Here is an 18,556-nt window from a genome sequence, read left to right on the forward strand (position 1 = left end):
ATGTGGTCAACCATATCGTACTGCACTTCAGGTATTGCATCCTGAACTCGTGGTCTGTGGGCTTGCGGTTGTGGTTCTGGAGACATACTGGGTCTTCCACGTTTTGCTGCCACTAGTTTATTGACACTCACCAGACACTGGGCCACATTCATCTTGAAATGGAGGAGATCCAGGGTGTTTTTTGTCTGGAGATTGGCCCTCTTGGCATCCAGCCTGTACTCTAACCAACTGTTGACCACAGCTAGATCAAAAGCATGTGTAAATCATTCTCAGGGTCCACTTTCTTGACCGAATTTCTGTGTGGTACAGACTAACAAGTTGATCGAGCAGGTCAACACCTCCCATTGCTTCATTGTACAGTTTGACCACTTCCGGATGGGACACCTTCAAAAATCTTCCCTGCTTTTCCCACACAGGAAGTATATTTTCACCCCCCCAAGGGTGTGGCTTGCCTTTTACGTATTGCTTGACAGAGAGAGAGCCACGAAATGGCACCATTTTTTCATCAACACAAAGGTTTTCCTCTAGTGGAAGCTCCAAGCATCTTCTGCGCATAGCATCATAGAGAGGACGCACCTTATAAAACACATCATTGTTCTCTGCTGACCTCTCCAAATTGTTGACCAAATGCAAATGTGACCAAAGCTGGAAGAATCTGTCACGGCACATGGTGAAAAATACCAATGTCCATCCCGGCTTCCCAGTACATGCAGACTCTTGGCATTTTCATCATGCCCATAGCAAGGTGGAGACCAATGAGGGTTGTGATTTCCCCTGAACGGGTGAGTATGAAACCTAGTGTGCCACTTTGCATGGCATAGATGTTGGTGCTGTCAGACATCAGATCGAAGAACTCATCTGGTACATACTGTTTGAAGTATTCGTATGGGCTCATGGGATGTCTGTCATAAATCAGATGATTCTGAAAGGAAGTATCGATGATTGTGGTCAAAGGCCTATGGCGCCACTTAATCTCATGCTTCCTGGTTGCTGTCATCTGCTCTTGATAATTTTCCTCTTTGTTCACTGTAATCTCCTCCTGATCCTCTGTCACTACACTTTCGTCTAACTCAACCTCAGCTGCCACCTCAAGTTCTTCAAGCATGCATGCATCTCCACTGTCCCTTCTCTCTGTCCCCTGTCCTATCCAATAACAATACAATCACATTTATAACTGTTTTTCCATGTTCTCACTCGTGACCTCACATGCATTTTCTGCAATTTACATATTATGTAAGGCATAAAACTTTGTACTATACTCTCAACATCTACACTTACTCTCGTTTTCATCTGCCTCATTTCCTGAATCCAAGCAGTCAAGATCCGATAACTCTCCATTTACAAGGTGTTCAAGGAAGTCTATGACTTTATACTCTAAAGGAAGATGTGTGAAAAACAGGTTATATACATAAAATAAATCAACTGTGAAGTCATAGCTTAGCTATGAAATGCTTATAGGTATTTTGTTTCTTTGCTAACTGAGTGCTGGCTAATATCTCTTGACTCCTGATGTCCACTGGGATGGACATTAAACTTTGAAAAAATCCTATAACTTGATGAAATGAAATATTTTCAAAATAACTTGAAATATATACACTTGAAATTGTTAAAATTATGCTGAGAGAAAATGTATTAGGCTAGCATGAACATGAACATTTTTGATGAAAAATAGGCGAGCTTCAGAGCCATACTTGTCTTGGGTGATGGCTGAAGCTCTCTCAGATCAAATTAAAAGTCATTACTCCACTGTGATTGGATAATCAGGAACCAATCAGTAATAAGCATTATTCAAACAATGAAATCAGAGATTTCTTATTGGTTTAGACCCAGAAATATGTAATGTCCATTGTAATGGACACCAGGTCTGAAGGGGTTAAAGCATTGATAAATGAGTCAGTTGTCTTGTCAATCATCTCTATGTGTACGGCCCTTGAACATAGACAGGTAAGTAAAAGACCATATCTCTTGAGCTCCTTTCTTCCTTCTTTGATATGTATTGGACCAAAGCAGTCAATACCAGCATTAGTGAATGGTGGAGTTGTTTCCATTCTATCTTGCGGTAAGTCACCCATTTTTTGTTCTTCTGCAGGCCTTCTATACTTCCTGCACTTGACGCATTTGAAGATGTGTGATGAGACCACACCGCTACATCCCAGGATCCACCATCCATTAGCTCGCAGTTCGTTCATTGTCATTCCACGTCCTTGATGATGTACCTTTTCGTGAAAGTGCTTAATAAGTAAAGCTGCCATGTGACTGTTCTTGGGGAGTATTGCCGGATGCTTCACATATGGGACGTAACGTAGCTTGACTTAGGCGTCCTCCGACCCTCAGGATACCTTCTTCATCTAAGAATGGATTTAACTTGTACAGCCTATTATCTTTGGTCTTGGCAACTACTTTTTTTTTAACTTCAAACTCTTTATCTCATCTGAGAATGCTTCCTTTTGAACCAGCTTGATGATAACATGTTCTGCTTCTTTCCTTTCTTCCAGGCTTGTACTTTCTGTGGTTCTTTGCTTCACATCCTTGAATTCTTTAATTTTGCATTTCAGTCTAGCAACTGCCTTTACCACCCTTGACCAGTCAGAGAATTTCTGTAGGCGATCCAATAACGATCTGCTCTCCTTTGCAGCGGTGTTACACACAAGAACCTTGCGAAGTTCAGATCATCTTCCTTAATTTCTCCCACCTTGCATTCTCTGTCAGGTAGTTCCTTTTGCCAAAGAAACTTTGGTCCTGTGAACCAGTTTGAGGTTTTAAGGTGCTCTGCTGTCAAACCTCGAGAGGCATGATCAGCTGGATTGTTCTCTGAGGCAACATGAGCCCATTGTTCAGGCTTTGTACTATATCTGATTCTCTGAATACGATTGGCTACGAACACATGAAACCATCTGAATACGATTGGCTACGAACATCATTGTTAATGTAGCCAAGAACAACTGTAGAATCTGTCCAAAAGAACTCCTTTAGATCTTGAATTTCGAACTTGTTCCGAAGCACATGACTGGTTTGCACTGCAACAACTGCCGCTGTGAGTTCTAGTCTCGGTATAGTTGTAACTTTGGTTGGTGAAACTCTTGATTTTCCCATTACCAAACAGCAATGAACTTTGTTAGACTTGTTAATTGCTCGCAGATAAGTACATTCACCATATCCAGGGACACTTGCGTCCGCAAAATGGTGGAGCTCATACCTTTTGGCCTTGCCAAAATTTGAAGGTAAGAAGCCTCTCTTGATCTCCTTTTCAGCTAGATTGGGCAAATCTCTGAACCAGAACTCCCACTGAGGTCTTAAGTTCTCTGGAACTTCCTCATCCCAACTGACCTTCTCTTTGCACATTTGCTGAAGTATTTGTTTACCCAAAAGAACAAATGGGGCCATGAACCCTAGGGGGTCATACACAGAGGCCACGGTAGAAAGCACACCCCTTCTTGTTAGAGGATTGGGTTTCACTTGAACTCTGAATTTAAAGGAATCAGATGTAATACACCACTCTACTCCAAGAGCTCTTTCCATTTGAGGTAAACTCAAAGCCATATCCAGATCTTTGACTGTGGCATGTTCTTCTTCTGGGATGGTTGCCACCACTCTTTCACTGTTAGAGACAAACTTGTGGAGTCTTAACCTGCCAGTGAAACAAAGTTCTCTTGATTCTTTGATAAGCTGGATGGCTTCTGTCTCAGTTTGAATGCTTATCAGACCATTGTCTACATAGAAGTTTCTTTAAATGAAGCATATAGTGTCTTCACTGTACTGACCAGGCCCTTGAGTTGCCAGATGTTTCAGGCCAAAGTTGGAACAACCAGGAGACGAGGCAGCTCCAAACAAGTGGACTCTCATTCAGTAGACTAATGGTGTGATCTCCAAATTGCCATTCTCCCACCACAGAAATCACAGGTAATCTTGATCCTCCTTTTTCACATGAAACTGATGGAACATTCTTTCGATGTCACACATGATTGCGATGGGACCCTTTCAAAAGCGGCATAGGACACCTACCAATGCATTGGTCAAGTCAGGACCTGTAAGCAGATGGTTGTTGAGGGATGTGTCCAGAAACTTGGCAGAACAGTCAAATACTAGATGTATTTTCCCTGGTTTCTGTGGATGATAAACTCCATGATGTGGAATATACCATGCTGGACTGTTGTCAGTTTCTTCCTCAGGGACTTTCTCTGCGTCACCACGTGAAATGACGTCATCCGTGAATCTTACATAGTCCTCATAGTACCGCTGATCTTTCTTGAATCTCTTTTCAAGACATTTCAGTTGGTGTACTGCACATATCTTGTTATTAGGAAGGTTTGGTTTTTCTCTTTTGAATGGTAATGGCATTTCGTAGTGACCATTGCTCTTTTGTGTGATATTTTCTCTCAGAATCGACAAGAACTTGAGATCCTCTTGGAACACAAGATCAGTCTTTCCAGCTCTTTCTGAGAAATCTGATTCAAGGACTTTTATTATGTCTGAGGGAATAATTTCTCTTTCTTCAGTTAGACTTACATAGTGTACTTCCTTTCTGACATTAATACCTGGTGTCACTTCCTGGCTGGTTCCGATAGCATCGCCATAGTCTACATAAGGATTTCCGTAACCAACAATGCTCCATCCTAAGTCTGTACACTGTGCATAAGGCTGATGTTCTTGGCCAGAAACTACTTCTCTTGGAAGGAGAGCTTGTTAGCAGTTGTATCCAATGAGTTGACCTACTTCACAATCCTGCAAAGGTGCTAGCTCATCTCGAAGGTGCTCTAGATGGGACCAAGCTTTTGCAGTTTCATTTGTTGGTATGTGAGTTCTGTTGGCTGGAATAAACTCCCGAGTATAGACTGGTGGTAAAGAGATCCTTTTATCAGAATAAAAGCCTCTGACTTGTAGGTCTTTTACCCTTTGGCAGCTTACCACTGTGGTCTTTGAGGTCATAGTAGATAGCTTGAGCTTAACTTGTTCTTTGCTTGCTTCTAATGCTTCAGCTACTTCACTTAAAATACAAGTTGTGTCGCTTTGAGAGTCTAAAAGAGCATAAACAAGAACTTCTTGTGCTGGTTGAGTTATGGATGAAATCCAGACAGGAATTATCGCTGCTGTTTGTGTGTTAGTCTCATCAAGAATTCATCAAGAATTACTCTCTTTGAAGTAACAGCTGTGGTTATTTCTTCATGTTGTATTGATGGAGGTCTTTCTTGGTGCCTTTCTTGACTTGTACTTGATTGAGTTGAGTTTTGGTTTTCTTTAATTCGCTCCTCGTGCAGACAGGTTGGATGCATCTTGTGGCACATATCGCAGACACTCCTACTGTTGCAATTCTTTGAGAAATGGTCAGGCTTAAGACAACCAAAGCATAACTTTCCAGCTTGAACAAATTTAATTCTGCCTGAAACTGATTTCTCCACAAGCTTCCTGCATTTATGCAAAAGATGTCTAGTCTTATGACAGAAAATGCATGTTATGACAGGTTTTTCACTGGTACTTGTAGTTAACTTGACAAACTGACTGAAGGAGGGAAATTGGTTAGTCTCCTCTTCTATTTCAATAACCTTACGATTCCATCTCACTGTTAGCCAATCCGGTAACTTTGAAAGAATCTCCCTGTTTTCATTACAATCATTCAAGTTTTCCAATGCCTTGATGTGAACCATGGCAGCCTCACAACTATGCAGAAAATCAACAAATTCTATGAGCTCAAAACTATCTCTAGATCCCATCTTAGGCCATGCTTGGAGCTTATCTCTATATGATTTTGCAATCGCAAATGGATTCCCATATCTCTCCTCTCAGATTTTCCATGCAGCAGCATACACAGATTCAGTTCCAAGTAAGAAGTATCCATCAAGCACTTTCTTAGCTTGGCCACTTACTCACCTACAGAGGTAGTAGATCTCCTCCTTATCTTGAATGTTCTTCTGGTCGATCAATGTTTCAAGGGAGAGTTTCCAGTCATTGTACTTCAATGGATCCCCACTGAATACTGATGGTTCAGGAACTGGAATTCTATTTGCACTTAACCCTCTGGGGTCTGAGGGTGTTTTGGGGCCCTGGACAAATTTTGACATGCCCTGACATTTGTGCTTTTTTCAGTTGCTTTTAAATATATTAATGGCTAAAGTCTGATAATACTGTAATCAGCACAAACTGGGCTACAATAATATGTGAGCAGCATGTTTATACATGATTGTGTTTTTGAGAAAACAGCGTTTATGCGTGGTTAGTGAAAAACTAAAATTTTTAAGTCACTGAAATAAGGCCATAAAACACATACAGAACATTGGTTCACAAGACTTTCGAGAACTGGATCTTGTAGCCTAGATTTTTTGCATCAAAATGATGTGATAATCATCTTGTTCACTCATTCACAGTAAACAATATACTTATTTAAATTTTCTAAGACACTTTTTGTTTCGAAAGGGCATATGCAAGAGGGCGTGAATGATCACGAATAATAATGTGATTGACACCTAAGAAGACAAAGACCCGCATAATGACCTGCATAATGAGCCGTTGAGTCAGGAATGTGGCTGAGAGGGAAGTGCTATGAAAAAGAATGTGAGGACAAAAGAAATTTATATATTTTTTGTTTGTAGTTTATTTAGACTATAGTAAAAGCCCACTCTTTGAAGCCCACAGAATTGAACAGCTATACATCTATACAGCTATACATCTTTGTGCCACTCTAGGAAACAGTTCCTTTTCAGCTGAACACACAAGTGAACATCACATGCCTGGCATTTCCAAGGAGTGTCCTGCCTCTTACCATGCTTTGCTTTGCAAAGCACACAGATCCGGCGACCAGCAGTGGCATCTGAGGCCTGCTCAGCTCCTGGAACTGGCACATGGTCAACACTGGTCCGCTTTGGTGTTATTTTCTGTGACACGCCACAGAGCTCTGCAATTAGTTCTTCCATAAACTCCTTGTGGCTCATGGTGCCGTAAAGCTCTTTGTGTACAATAAAGGCATTGGTGGCAGCAATGTCCAAGAAGTGTAGAAATAGCTTTCTGTACCACTTCATTGTTTTGTGCTGTGTGGTGTAGTACTGTAACAGCTGATCAGACAGGTCAACACCCCCCATGTGCTGGTTGTATGCAGTCACAGGTGCAGGATATGGAAAACTCTTTGTCCTCCATCCATTTTGTGTTTTCACCCTCCTCTGCACAGTATCTCCTGTATGAGCAGCATGGATGGTGGAACAGACAGACACCTCTCGTGTGTCCATCCATTTCACAAACACAAGATGTCCATCTCGAATCCACCTGATGGAGCCCCTAACAGATTTTTTGGTGAGTGAGTTAGCTGCATTCCGAGGGCAATCCTTCCTGTTGTCTCTGTAAGTCCCACATGCACCAAACTTCAAAGCAAACAAGTCTGTTAGAAGCTTGGGACTAGTGTAAAAATCATTCATGTATACATGGTACCCAAAGCCCAAAACTCTACGGTCCAACAGAGATGTCACAGCATCATGACAGTCCATGGCCTGTGGGAAAGTTGTTCTTTCCTGTGTACACAGCAAAATCTACAGTATATCCATTTGATGAGTCCGCAAGAACAAACAACTTGAAGCCCCACCTGGTTGGTTTGGCTTTCATGTACTGAGTCATTCCTGTGTTTGCTTTGCATGCCACCATTCTTTCATCCACTGCCAAATTTTGTCTTGGATGATAGATGGCCTTACATGCATGCCGGATAGTGTCCACGAAGGGTCTGATCCTGAAAAGACGGTCGTGTTCAGCTGTGCCTCTCTTTCGGTCATTGTCCTTGTCTGCATCTGGGTGACTCATGTGCAGATTCCATGAAATGGTGCGGTATCTGTCCCTTGACATGATTGTGGCAGGAAAAGGAACAGAGAAAACACTATCCTGCCGCCAGTAGTCTCTGATGGACCTCAACTTCACCATGGCCATGTAGAAGAGTAGCCCAATGTAACGGTACAGCTCACTGATGCTGACGTCTGTCCATTTATATTTATGGCCCTTTGCACGTGCCCTGGCAGCCTGAGCATTGGTGTTTTGACACAGAGTTGACACAGCAGTTGAAGAAAAAAACATTTTGAAGAGACTCATGGGAGTGTGTGCCTCACAGGGTCTTGGGTCTAGCTGTGGTCCAGGTTCCCGTGTGGGCAGGAATCTCAGAGCCTGTGGAGCCATGTCAACATCAGTCTCTGTGTTCCATGACAGAGTGGGCTGCTTATCTGTTTTGGCTCTCTTTGCCACAGGTTCTTTTTCACTGTTTTTCTCACGTCTGAAATAAAAAAAAGTAAGCATTAAGTAAACAAATAAACTACATTATTAAAATTACTGTGATGTTCACTGATACTAGTACTAATTTATAGAAAAAAAGAACACTACCACATAGCAAACATTTTACCATACAGTAAATAAATCACAAATTAACATCTGTAACATCTGTTAAATAGTGAATGCACACTTGCTGTATAAGATTCTGAATGGTGTTGAAAACTGAACAATACCTGCGTCCACTTCCTGTGTGAGATGCAGGTGAAGGCGAGAGTGGGGTATTCACAGTCCTAAAAGAATGTTGTAAACAACTGTTAGCATTTATTTTTGGTATATGAATACTTGATGAGAAAACAGAATGCCAATAACAAAGAAACTATAGTCTAACACTATCAACCACAAATAATATTACCATATAGGTAATCTTATATAAGGGTTAGCAACATTTTAAATGATGAAGGTAATAATAAAGGGCTTACTCGTCAGGAATGATATCCTCCGCTGGGTCCACTCGCTCTTCAAAATGCAAACGCTCGTCATCCGAGTCGCGCTCTTCCTCTGAGGAGAAAGTAATGTCTTCGTCGCTGTCCAGAAACAGCTGGAGTGCTTCTTCACCCATGTAGCGTGCCATCATCCAAACGCGCAGAAAAAAGTGAGTAAATTCTGTGATGAAGCTTGCCGTTTTATGCCATTTCGCGGGGGCGTGTACATAATTACCTGGCTCACCTCGGATCATTTACATATGAACAGCGCGCTCAGTGCGAGGCGGGATCACATTAGCGATAATGAGGTGAGACAGGAGAAACTGTACCACTCCTTACTTTCATACGGATTACATAAAAAGAGATTGTTTGTTTTCGACTTGAATTGTTTAATTTAAAAGTAGACAACTCAAGCTTTCTATACATATATTTCTCATGTCTTTGAGGCAAGTATTCGCTGAGATTCAGGGTGTTTTATTTACGGGTCTGTGAAGAGAGGTGACAGAGACGGAGAAGACAGAGAACGCACCCTGTCTGTTTTCTTTATTCTACAAAAGCACAGCATTTTGTTGTTATTATGAGTGTATACAAATAAAAGTAGACCCTTTACAGATTCGAATGATGTATTGCTCTTATCTGTACGATCAAAACTGACAGAGTAATTTAAGTTCTTTTCGGCGTTATCAGGAGAAGATGCCACAAAACGCGCCGGCGCGTTGGTCAACCCCAGAGGGTTAAAGGATGAACTGGCTACTCGTGACCCTCCTAATGATCTAGAAGCATTATATGATTCGTCAATCAGAATCAATAACCGCCTGCGTGAACGACGCAGGGAACGCCGTTCAGCCACAGGGAACATGCTGGCTAACAAGTACAGACAGGCTTCCATAGGCCTCTCCCGTGGGCCCGAGTCTGACGACTCTTCGGTAGAGCCTATGCAATTGGGCGCCACTGGCTTGCCTCCTCACGAGAGGGAAGCTCGTAGAAGTGAGAATAGGTGTTTGTATTGTGGGCAGATGGGTCACTGGCGTTCACGTTGTCCCCGCCTGATGCCAAAAGGCCAGGGCCATCCCAGGAAGAGGGACCTGTGATGGCCCCAGACACTGTTCCTCACCCGTCTGGACTCTTCATTCCCGTCGTCATTGATTGGGGAGAAGGCAAAGAAACCAGTCTGCAGGCCTTCGTTGACTCAGGGGCGGCTGGCAATTTCATGGACGAGACTCTAGTCAAGAGACTAGGGCTCCCAGTAGACCCACTTCCCCATCCCATACCCGTCTTTGCACTTGACGGGCGGCCATTAGGCTCGGGACCCATAACCACCCAAACTTCACCGGTCACTCTACAGTTAGGCCACCACACAGAACGACTGACCTTCTATGTGACTCGGGTACCTGAGTTGCTCCTAGTGCTCGGGTTCCCTTGGCTTCAAGCACATAACCCCCGCATTGACTGGTCTACCAGGTCCATTTCTGTTTGGGGCTCTAGGTGTTCCCAGAGCTGCCTCAAAGGAACACACACTCTACCTCCAACTACTGTGGAACCAGTCGATTTATCCCACGTGCCCCAAGATTATTGGGACCTCCACGAATAATAATGTGATTGACACCTAAGAAGACAAAGACCCGCATAATGACCTGCATAATGAGCCGTTGAGTCAGGAATGTGGCTGAGAGGGAAGTGCTATGAAAAAGAATGTGAGGACAAAAGAAATTTATATATTTTTTGTTTGTAGTTTATTTAGACTATAGTAAAAGCCCACTCTTTGAAGCCCACAGAATTGAACAGCTATACATCTATACAGCTATACATCTTTGTGCCACTCTAGGAAACAGTTCCTTTTCAGCTGAACACACAAGTGAACATCACATGCCTGGCATTTCCAAGGAGTGTCCTGCCTCTTACCATGCTTTGCTTTGCAAAGCACACAGATCCGGCGACCAGCAGTGGCATCTGAGGCCTGCTCAGCTCCTGGAACTGGCACATGGTCAACACTGGTCCGCTTTGGTGTTATTTTCTGTGACACGCCACAGAGCTCTGCAATTAGTTCTTCCATAAACTCCTTGTGGCTCATGGTGCCGTAAAGCTCTTTGTGTACAATAAAGGCATTGGTGGCAGCAATGTCCAAGAAGTGTAGAAATAGCTTTCTGTACCACTTCATTGTTTTGTGCTGTGTGGTGTAGTACTGTAACAGCTGATCAGACAGGTCAACACCCCCCATGTGCTGGTTGTATGCAGTCACAGGTGCAGGATATGGAAAACTCTTTGTCCTCCATCCATTTTGTGTTTTCACCCTCCTCTGCACAGTATCTCCTGTATGAGCAGCATGGATGGTGGAACAGACAGACACCTCTCGTGTGTCCATCCATTTCACAAACACAAGATGTCCATCTCGAATCCACCTGATGGAGCCCCTAACAGATTTTTTGGTGAGTGAGTTAGCTGCATTCCGAGGGCAATCCTTCCTGTTGTCTCTGTAAGTCCCACATGCACCAAACTTCAAAGCAAACAAGTCTGTTAGAAGCTTGGGACTAGTGTAAAAATCATTCATGTATACATGGTACCCAAAGCCCAAAACTCTACGGTCCAACAGAGATGTCACAGCATCATGACAGTCCATGGCCTGTGGGAAAGTTGTTCTTTCCTGTGTACACAGCAAAATCTACAGTATATCCATTTGATGAGTCCGCAAGAACAAACAACTTGAAGCCCCACCTGGTTGGTTTGGCTTTCATGTACTGAGTCATTCCTGTGTTTGCTTTGCATGCCACCATTCTTTCATCCACTGCCAAATTTTGTCTTGGATGATAGATGGCCTTACATGCATGCCGGATAGTGTCCACGAGGGGTCTGATCCTGAAAAGACGGTCGTGTTCAGCTGTGCCTCTCTTTCGGTCATTGTCCTTGTCTGCATCTGGGTGACTCATGTGCAGATTCCATGAAATGGTGCGGTATCTGTCCCTTGACATGATTGTGGCAGGAAAAGGAACAGAGAAAACACTATCCTGCCGCCAGTAGTCTCTGATGGACCTCAACTTCACCATGGCCATGTAGAAGAGTAGCCCAATGTAACGGTACAGCTCACTGATGCTGACGTCTGTCCATTTATATTTATGGCCCTTTGCACGTGCCCTGGCAGCCTGAGCATTGGTGTTTTGACACAGAGTTGACACAGCAGTTGAAGAAAAAAACATTTTGAAGAGACTCATGGGAGTGTGTGCCTCACAGGGTCTTGGGTCTAGCTGTGGTCCAGGTTCCCGTGTGGGCAGGAATCTCAGAGCCTGTGGAGCCATGTCAACATCAGTCTCTGTGTTCCATGACAGAGTGGGCTGCTTATCTGTTTTGGCTCTCTTTGCCACAGGTTCTTTTTCACTGTTTTTCTCACGTCTGAAATAAAAAAAAGTAAGCATTAAGTAAACAAATAAACTACATTATTAAAATTACTGTGATGTTCACTGATACTAGTACTAATTTATAGAAAAAAAGAACACTACCACATAGCAAACATTTTACCATACAGTAAATAAATCACAAATTAACATCTGTAACATCTGTTAAATAGTGAATGCACACTTGCTGTATAAGATTCTGAATGGTGTTGAAAACTGAACAATACCTGCGTCCACTTCCTGTGTGAGATGCAGGTGAAGGCGAGAGTGGGGTATTCACAGTCCTAAAAGAATGTTGTAAACAACTGTTAGCATTTATTTTTGGTATATGAATACTTGATGAGAAAACAGAATGCCAATAACAAAGAAACTATAGTCTAACACTATCAACCACAAATAATATTACCATATAGGTAATCTTATATAAGGGTTAGCAACATTTTAAATGATGAAGGTAATAATAAAGGGCTTACTCGTCAGGAATGATATCCTCCGCTGGGTCCACTCGCTCTTCAAAATGCAAACGCTCGTCATCCGAGTCGCGCTCTTCCTCTGAGGAGAAAGTAATGTCTTCGTCGCTGTCCAGAAACAGCTGGAGTGCTTCTTCACCCATGTAGCGTGCCATCATCCAAACGCGCAGAAAAAAGTGAGTAAATTCTGTGATGAAGCTTGCCGTTTTATGCCATTTCGCGGGGGCGTGTACATAATTACCTGGCTCACCTCGGATCATTTACATATGAACAGCGCGCTCAGTGCGAGGCGGGATCACATTAGCGATAATGAGGTGAGACAGGAGAAACTGTACCACTCCTTACTTTCATACGGATTACATAAAAAGAGATTGTTTGTTTTCGACTTGAATTGTTTAATTTAAAAGTAGACAACTCAAGCTTTCTATACATATATTTCTCATGTCTTTGAGGCAAGTATTCGCTGAGATTCAGGGTGTTTTATTTACGGGTCTGTGAAGAGAGGTGACAGAGACGGAGAAGACAGAGAACGCACCCTGTCTGTTTTCTTTATTCTACAAAAGCACAGCATTTTGTTGTTATTATGAGTGTATACAAATAAAAGTAGACCCTTTACAGATTCGAATGATGTATTGCTCTTATCTGTACGATCAAAACTGACAGAGTAATTTAAGTTCTTTTCGGCGTTATCAGGAGAAGATGCCACAAAACGCGCCGGCGCGTTGGTCAACCCCAGAGGGTTAAAGGATGAACTGGCTACTCGTGACCCTCCTAATGATCTAGAAGCATTATATGATTCGTCAATCAGAATCAATAACCGCCTGCGTGAACGACGCAGGGAACGCCGTTCAGCCACAGGGAACATGCTGGCTAACAAGTACAGACAGGCTTCCATAGGCCTCTCCCGTGGGCCCGAGTCTGACGACTCTTCGGTAGAGCCTATGCAATTGGGCGCCACTGGCTTGCCTCCTCACGAGAGGGAAGCTCGTAGAAGTGAGAATAGGTGTTTGTATTGTGGGCAGATGGGTCACTGGCGTTCACGTTGTCCCCGCCTGATGCCAAAAGGCCAGGGCCATCCCAGGAAGAGGGACCTGTGATGGCCCCAGACACTGTTCCTCACCCGTCTGGACTCTTCATTCCCGTCGTCATTGATTGGGGAGAAGGCAAAGAAACCAGTCTGCAGGCCTTCGTTGACTCAGGGGCGGCTGGCAATTTCATGGACGAGACTCTAGTCAAGAGACTAGGGCTCCCAGTAGACCCACTTCCCCATCCCATACCCGTCTTTGCACTTGACGGGCGGCCATTAGGCTCGGGACCCATAACCACCCAAACTTCACCGGTCACTCTACAGTTAGGCCACCACACAGAACGACTGACCTTCTATGTGACTCGGGTACCTGAGTTGCTCCTAGTGCTCGGGTTCCCTTGGCTTCAAGCACATAACCCCCGCATTGACTGGTCTACCAGGTCCATTTCTGTTTGGGGCTCTAGGTGTTCCCAGAGCTGCCTCAAAGGAACACACACTCTACCTCCAACTACTGTGGAACCAGTCGATTTATCCCACGTGCCCCAAGATTATTGGGACCTCCAGGAGGTCTTCTCCAAACAAAAGGCCCAGACACTGCCGCCGCATAGGTCCTTTGATTGTGCGATCAACCTACTCCCAGGAGCTGCTCCACCTAGGGGCAGGTTATTCTCCTTGTCACCCCCAGAACACCAAGCCATGGAGGACTATATTAAAGAAGCCCTGTCCTTGGGGTTTATCCGCCCATCCACCTCCCCTGCGGGGGCGGGGTTCTTTTTTGTCAAGAAAAAAGCAGGGGATCTGCGGCCTTGCATTGATTACCTCGGCCTTAATGCCGTGACGCAGAAGGATAGGTACCCACTGCCTTTCATGAATTCTGCATTTGAGCGCCTGCAGAAGGCGAAAATTTTCTCAAAACTGGATCTACGAAGCACCTACAATCTGATCCGCATCAGGGCAGGGGATGAGTGGAAGACAGCGTTCATCACGCCGTCTGGGCACTATGAGTATTTGGTGATGCCCTTTGGCCTGATGAACGCCCCCGCGGTCTTCCAGTGGTTCATTAATGAGGCCCTCCAGGAGGCCCTGAACCATTACACCTTCGTCTATCTAGACGACATTTTGATTTTTAGTAGCTCGCTGGAGGAACACGTGGTTCATGTACGCCGGATCCTTCAGCTCCTTCTCCAGAACCGTCTATATGTCAAGCTAGAGAAGTCCCAGTTTCATGTAACCACTATCTCCTTCTTGGGCTTTGTGGTGTCCCAAGGGAGACATAGTATGGACCCAGACAAGGTAAAGGCAGTCACACAGTGGCCACAACACACCTCAGTCCGGCTGGTACAACGCTTCCTGGGGTTCGCAAACTTTTTTCGACGCTTTATTCGGGACTTTAGCACCCTGGCTTCCCCCCTTAGCGCGCTGACCAAGAAGACCTAGGCTGGGTTCAAGTGGACTAGAGAGACACAGCAAGCCTTTGAAACCCTGAAAAGGAAATTGACGACAGCCAGACCAGAAATTACATCCGTGCGCATACTTCTCCTACCGTCTAACCCCTTCAGAGAGGAATTATGACGTTGGGAACCGTGAACTCCTGGCTGTAAAACTGGCATTGCAGGAGTGGAGGCACTGGCTGGAGGGTGCCAAGCACCAGTTCCTTATTTGGACGGACCACAAAAATCTGGCCTACATTCAGGGGGCCAAGCGTCTGAACCCTCGGCAAGCCAGGTGGTCCTTGTTCTTTACACGTTTTAACTTTGTCTTGTCTTATAGGCCAGGGTCCAAAAATCTTAAACCGGATGCACTCTCTAGGCAATGGGATATACCCTCACGGGAACCCAGCCATGAGCCTATAATTTCCCCTCCCCGAATAGTGGCTCCCTTGCGCTGGGGCCTGGAGGAAGCCATCCGCACGGCGCTCTGTCAGGAGCCGGACCCGGGTGGAGGTCCCCCAGGAAAACTGTATGTACCCTTGACCATACGGCCTCAGGCCCTGTCTTGGGGTCATACATCTCCATTTTCAGGGCACCCTGGGGTCACCAGAACCCTGGAGTTTTTGCGCCGACGCTTCTGGTGGCCCAATATGGAAAAGGACGTCCGGGCCTATGTGGCTGCCTGTCAGGTCTGTGCGCAGAACAAGGAGCCACATACTCGCCCATCTGGTTTGCTTCATCCCCTCCCCATACCCTCTCGCCCATGGTCCCAGGGGATGGCAGTTATACTGGTCATCGTGGATCGGTTCTCAAAGGCCTGTAAATTCATTCCCTTACCCAGAGTCCCTTCAGCCAAGGAGACGGCCAAGCTTCTACTGCAACACGTGGTCCGGGTCCATGGCTTTCCGACTGACTTGGTCTCCAACCACAGTTTACCAGCCGATTCTGGAAAGCCTTCTGCCGTCTCTTGGGGGCTACAGTTAGTTTATCCTCAGGTCTCCATCCTGAGTCCAATGGCCAAACCGAGAGAGTCAACCAAGATTTGGAGCGCTCCCTCAGGTGCCTGGCCTCCTCCAATCCTTCATCCTGGGCGGAGCACCTCATGTGGGTGGAGTATGCCCACAACACTCTCTGGCACTCCTCACTAGGTATGTCACCGTTTGAGTGCCAGTTTGGCTATCCACCACCCTTGTTTGCAGAGCAGGAACAGGAGGTGGGGGTTCCCGCAGCGGCACACATGGTGCGCCGGTGCCGCAGAATCTGGCAGAAAGCCAAATTATCCCTGCAAGCTGCTGCCCAGAGAAGTACCCGTGCTGCCAATCGGAAAAGGCGTCTGGGCCCAACCTTTCGTCCAGGACAGCGGGTGTGGCTGGCGACCAAAGACCTTCCATTGCGGCTAGAGTCCAAGAAATTGGCCCCACGGTATATTGGGCCTTTTAAGATCCTTAGGAGAATCAATCCGGTGGCATACCGCCTAGCACTCCCCCGCACTATGAGAATCAACCCTACCTTCCATGTCTCACGTCTAAAACCGTTCCTGTGCAGCCCCCTGGTGACTTCCACCCACCCATCCCCACCTCCTCCTTGTATTATTGATGGGGCCCCAGCCTTTACTGTGAGGTGTATCCTGGACTCACGCCGCCATCGGGGGGGCACTCAGTACTTGGTGGACTGGGAGGGTTACGGTCCAGAGGAACGCTCCTGGGTCCCAGCTCGGCACATCCTGGACCTGGCGCTCATCAGGGAATTTCGCAGGAACCAGGCAGCTGGTATGGGAACGTCAGGAGCCGTTCCTAGAGGGGGGGGGAATGTAACGCGGCAGGTGCCTTCTCAGGCAGATCCGCGGCCACCTTCACGGGCTTTTATAGCACGGCGATCTCAAGGTAATCAGCGTAAATGTGCAGCACCTGGCCGCGCCTCTTTATAAGCCCTCTGATTGTCTCACTCTGCGTGCGGACATAGATCTGTGCCAGGTAACAGAGCAGTGCCACGCTACTCTGATTGGTGATTTTGACGTAAAAAAAAAAGAAGTGAAGAAAAGAAATAGAATTAAAATATTTATGTTTAGAAAGAAAAGGAAAAGGAGAGAAATTATTGAGGGAAAGAAAGAAAAGGGGGCTCAGGATTAAAGAGGAAGTGGCACAAAACTAAAGAGGAGGACAGACTGAGAGTCCTCACTCCCAGATAAAGATTCAGCCATCTTAAGTTAGAGATTTTCTCACATTTGGTGCCTTAAGTTCGGCCAGAAGGAGGGCCAGTTTTAAGTTGTGTTTTTCCACCGCGCTGCGGCGCTTTGAGTTCAGCCGTTAGATTTGAGCTTCCTGATCCAGTTTCACAACCTCTCCGGTTCATATCCCGCCTTAGGCAGCTGCATTTTAGGCGGAGTCTTTTGATCCGTCTCCGCACTTGGCTCCTCTCAAACCATATATATTGTCCTCTCGGGCAAGCAGGGCCTGCGCGACATTTATTGAACATCTTATCGCCTAGCCCCATAACACATTCTCATACAAAAAAATGATTCTATTGTAAACTAGTGCACATAAGGCTTATCAGGTTCTGAACACCTGCATTTATTCATTCTTACTTAAAGCATTTTAAGATGTAGATTATTGTGTACTAAGTATTATAGCATTCACAATTTTTTATCCATAGCACATCAGAATGGATTGATGTGTTTTTTTTTTCCCTGTGATTTTGGTCTGATGGGGGCAGTATGATCCCACATTTTCATTTTGTTACACACTCTATTTATTTTGTGCCTGTCAGGTGCTCCAGTGAGTGAGAGTGTGACTGACTAGAGATCTGACTGAGCAGATCATATCACTCTCACACCCCAGCTCACAACAATGCTTGGAGTTTTCTTCAGATTAATCAGTCTGGTGCTTTTGTTCGCAGGTAATATCACTTTCACTGTGAAAAATAAGAGAGTTTAATGTTTGCTCCGTCTTTTAATAAAAGCATCTTTCTCCACAGGTCTCACAAATGAGACGGTTGTTCAGCAAACACCTTATGACCTCATCAAGAATCAAGGAGAATCTGCCCAGATTTGATGCTCCCATAAAATCGAAAAGTATGATCGTATAATGTGGTACAAAGAAACCAAGGAGAAAGAATTCATCTTCATGGGATATCTGATATCCAAAAATGCAAATCCAGAGTTAGATTTCAAAGACAAAATCAGAATCGGTGGGGACGCATTTGATGGTTATGGCTCTCTAGAAGTCATCAATCTTTCACTAAAGAGTGAGGGAGTTTATTTTTGTGCAGCGTATTACACGGCAGTGCGAGGCCCCTCTCTTTATTACAAAAACTAATCAGCAATTCTCACCATCCTCTCTTCTGAGCTCTGTATGAACCACTACAGCTGATGTTATCTGTTTCAAAACACAGCTGTCTTTTGCTCACTAACAACATTTGACTGTTGTGTATCAGATTGCACTTTATACCACAGCTCTGTTGAATGCTCAAATCTGATTGGTCAGAAGGTGTTGACAGCATCTCTGACAGCAGGGCCAGCTTCAAGAAAAAT

General features: G+C 45.0%; 2 protein-coding genes across 2 annotated transcripts; both read right to left on the reverse strand.

Moving 5' to 3' along the window:
• Window positions 1–4,814: 4,814 nt before the first annotated feature.
• On the reverse strand, window positions 4,815–9,446 carry LOC128319121 (piggyBac transposable element-derived protein 4-like). Its single transcript, XM_053237393.1, has 3 exons — window positions 8,712–9,446; window positions 8,466–8,522; window positions 4,815–8,236 (listed from the first exon to the last, which is right to left on the reverse strand). Exons 1-3 carry the CDS (start codon window positions 8,966–8,968, stop codon window positions 7,456–7,458), a joined length of 1,095 nt encoding a protein of 364 aa, XP_053093368.1. The 5' UTR covers window positions 8,969–9,446; the 3' UTR covers window positions 4,815–7,455.
• An 856-nt stretch (window positions 9,447–10,302) lies between these two features.
• LOC117598356 (piggyBac transposable element-derived protein 4-like) lies at window positions 10,303–13,308 on the reverse strand. Its single transcript, XM_034308372.2, has 3 exons — window positions 12,574–13,308; window positions 12,328–12,384; window positions 10,303–12,098 (listed from the first exon to the last, which is right to left on the reverse strand). Exons 1-3 carry the CDS (start codon window positions 12,828–12,830, stop codon window positions 11,318–11,320), a joined length of 1,095 nt encoding a protein of 364 aa, XP_034164263.2. The 5' UTR covers window positions 12,831–13,308; the 3' UTR covers window positions 10,303–11,317.
• Between the last annotated feature and the right edge of the window lie 5,248 nt (window positions 13,309–18,556).

This window comes from Pangasianodon hypophthalmus, chromosome 10 (genome assembly GCF_027358585.1).
Source record: "Pangasianodon hypophthalmus isolate fPanHyp1 chromosome 10, fPanHyp1.pri, whole genome shotgun sequence".
NCBI lineage: Eukaryota > Metazoa > Chordata > Actinopteri > Siluriformes > Pangasiidae > Pangasianodon > Pangasianodon hypophthalmus.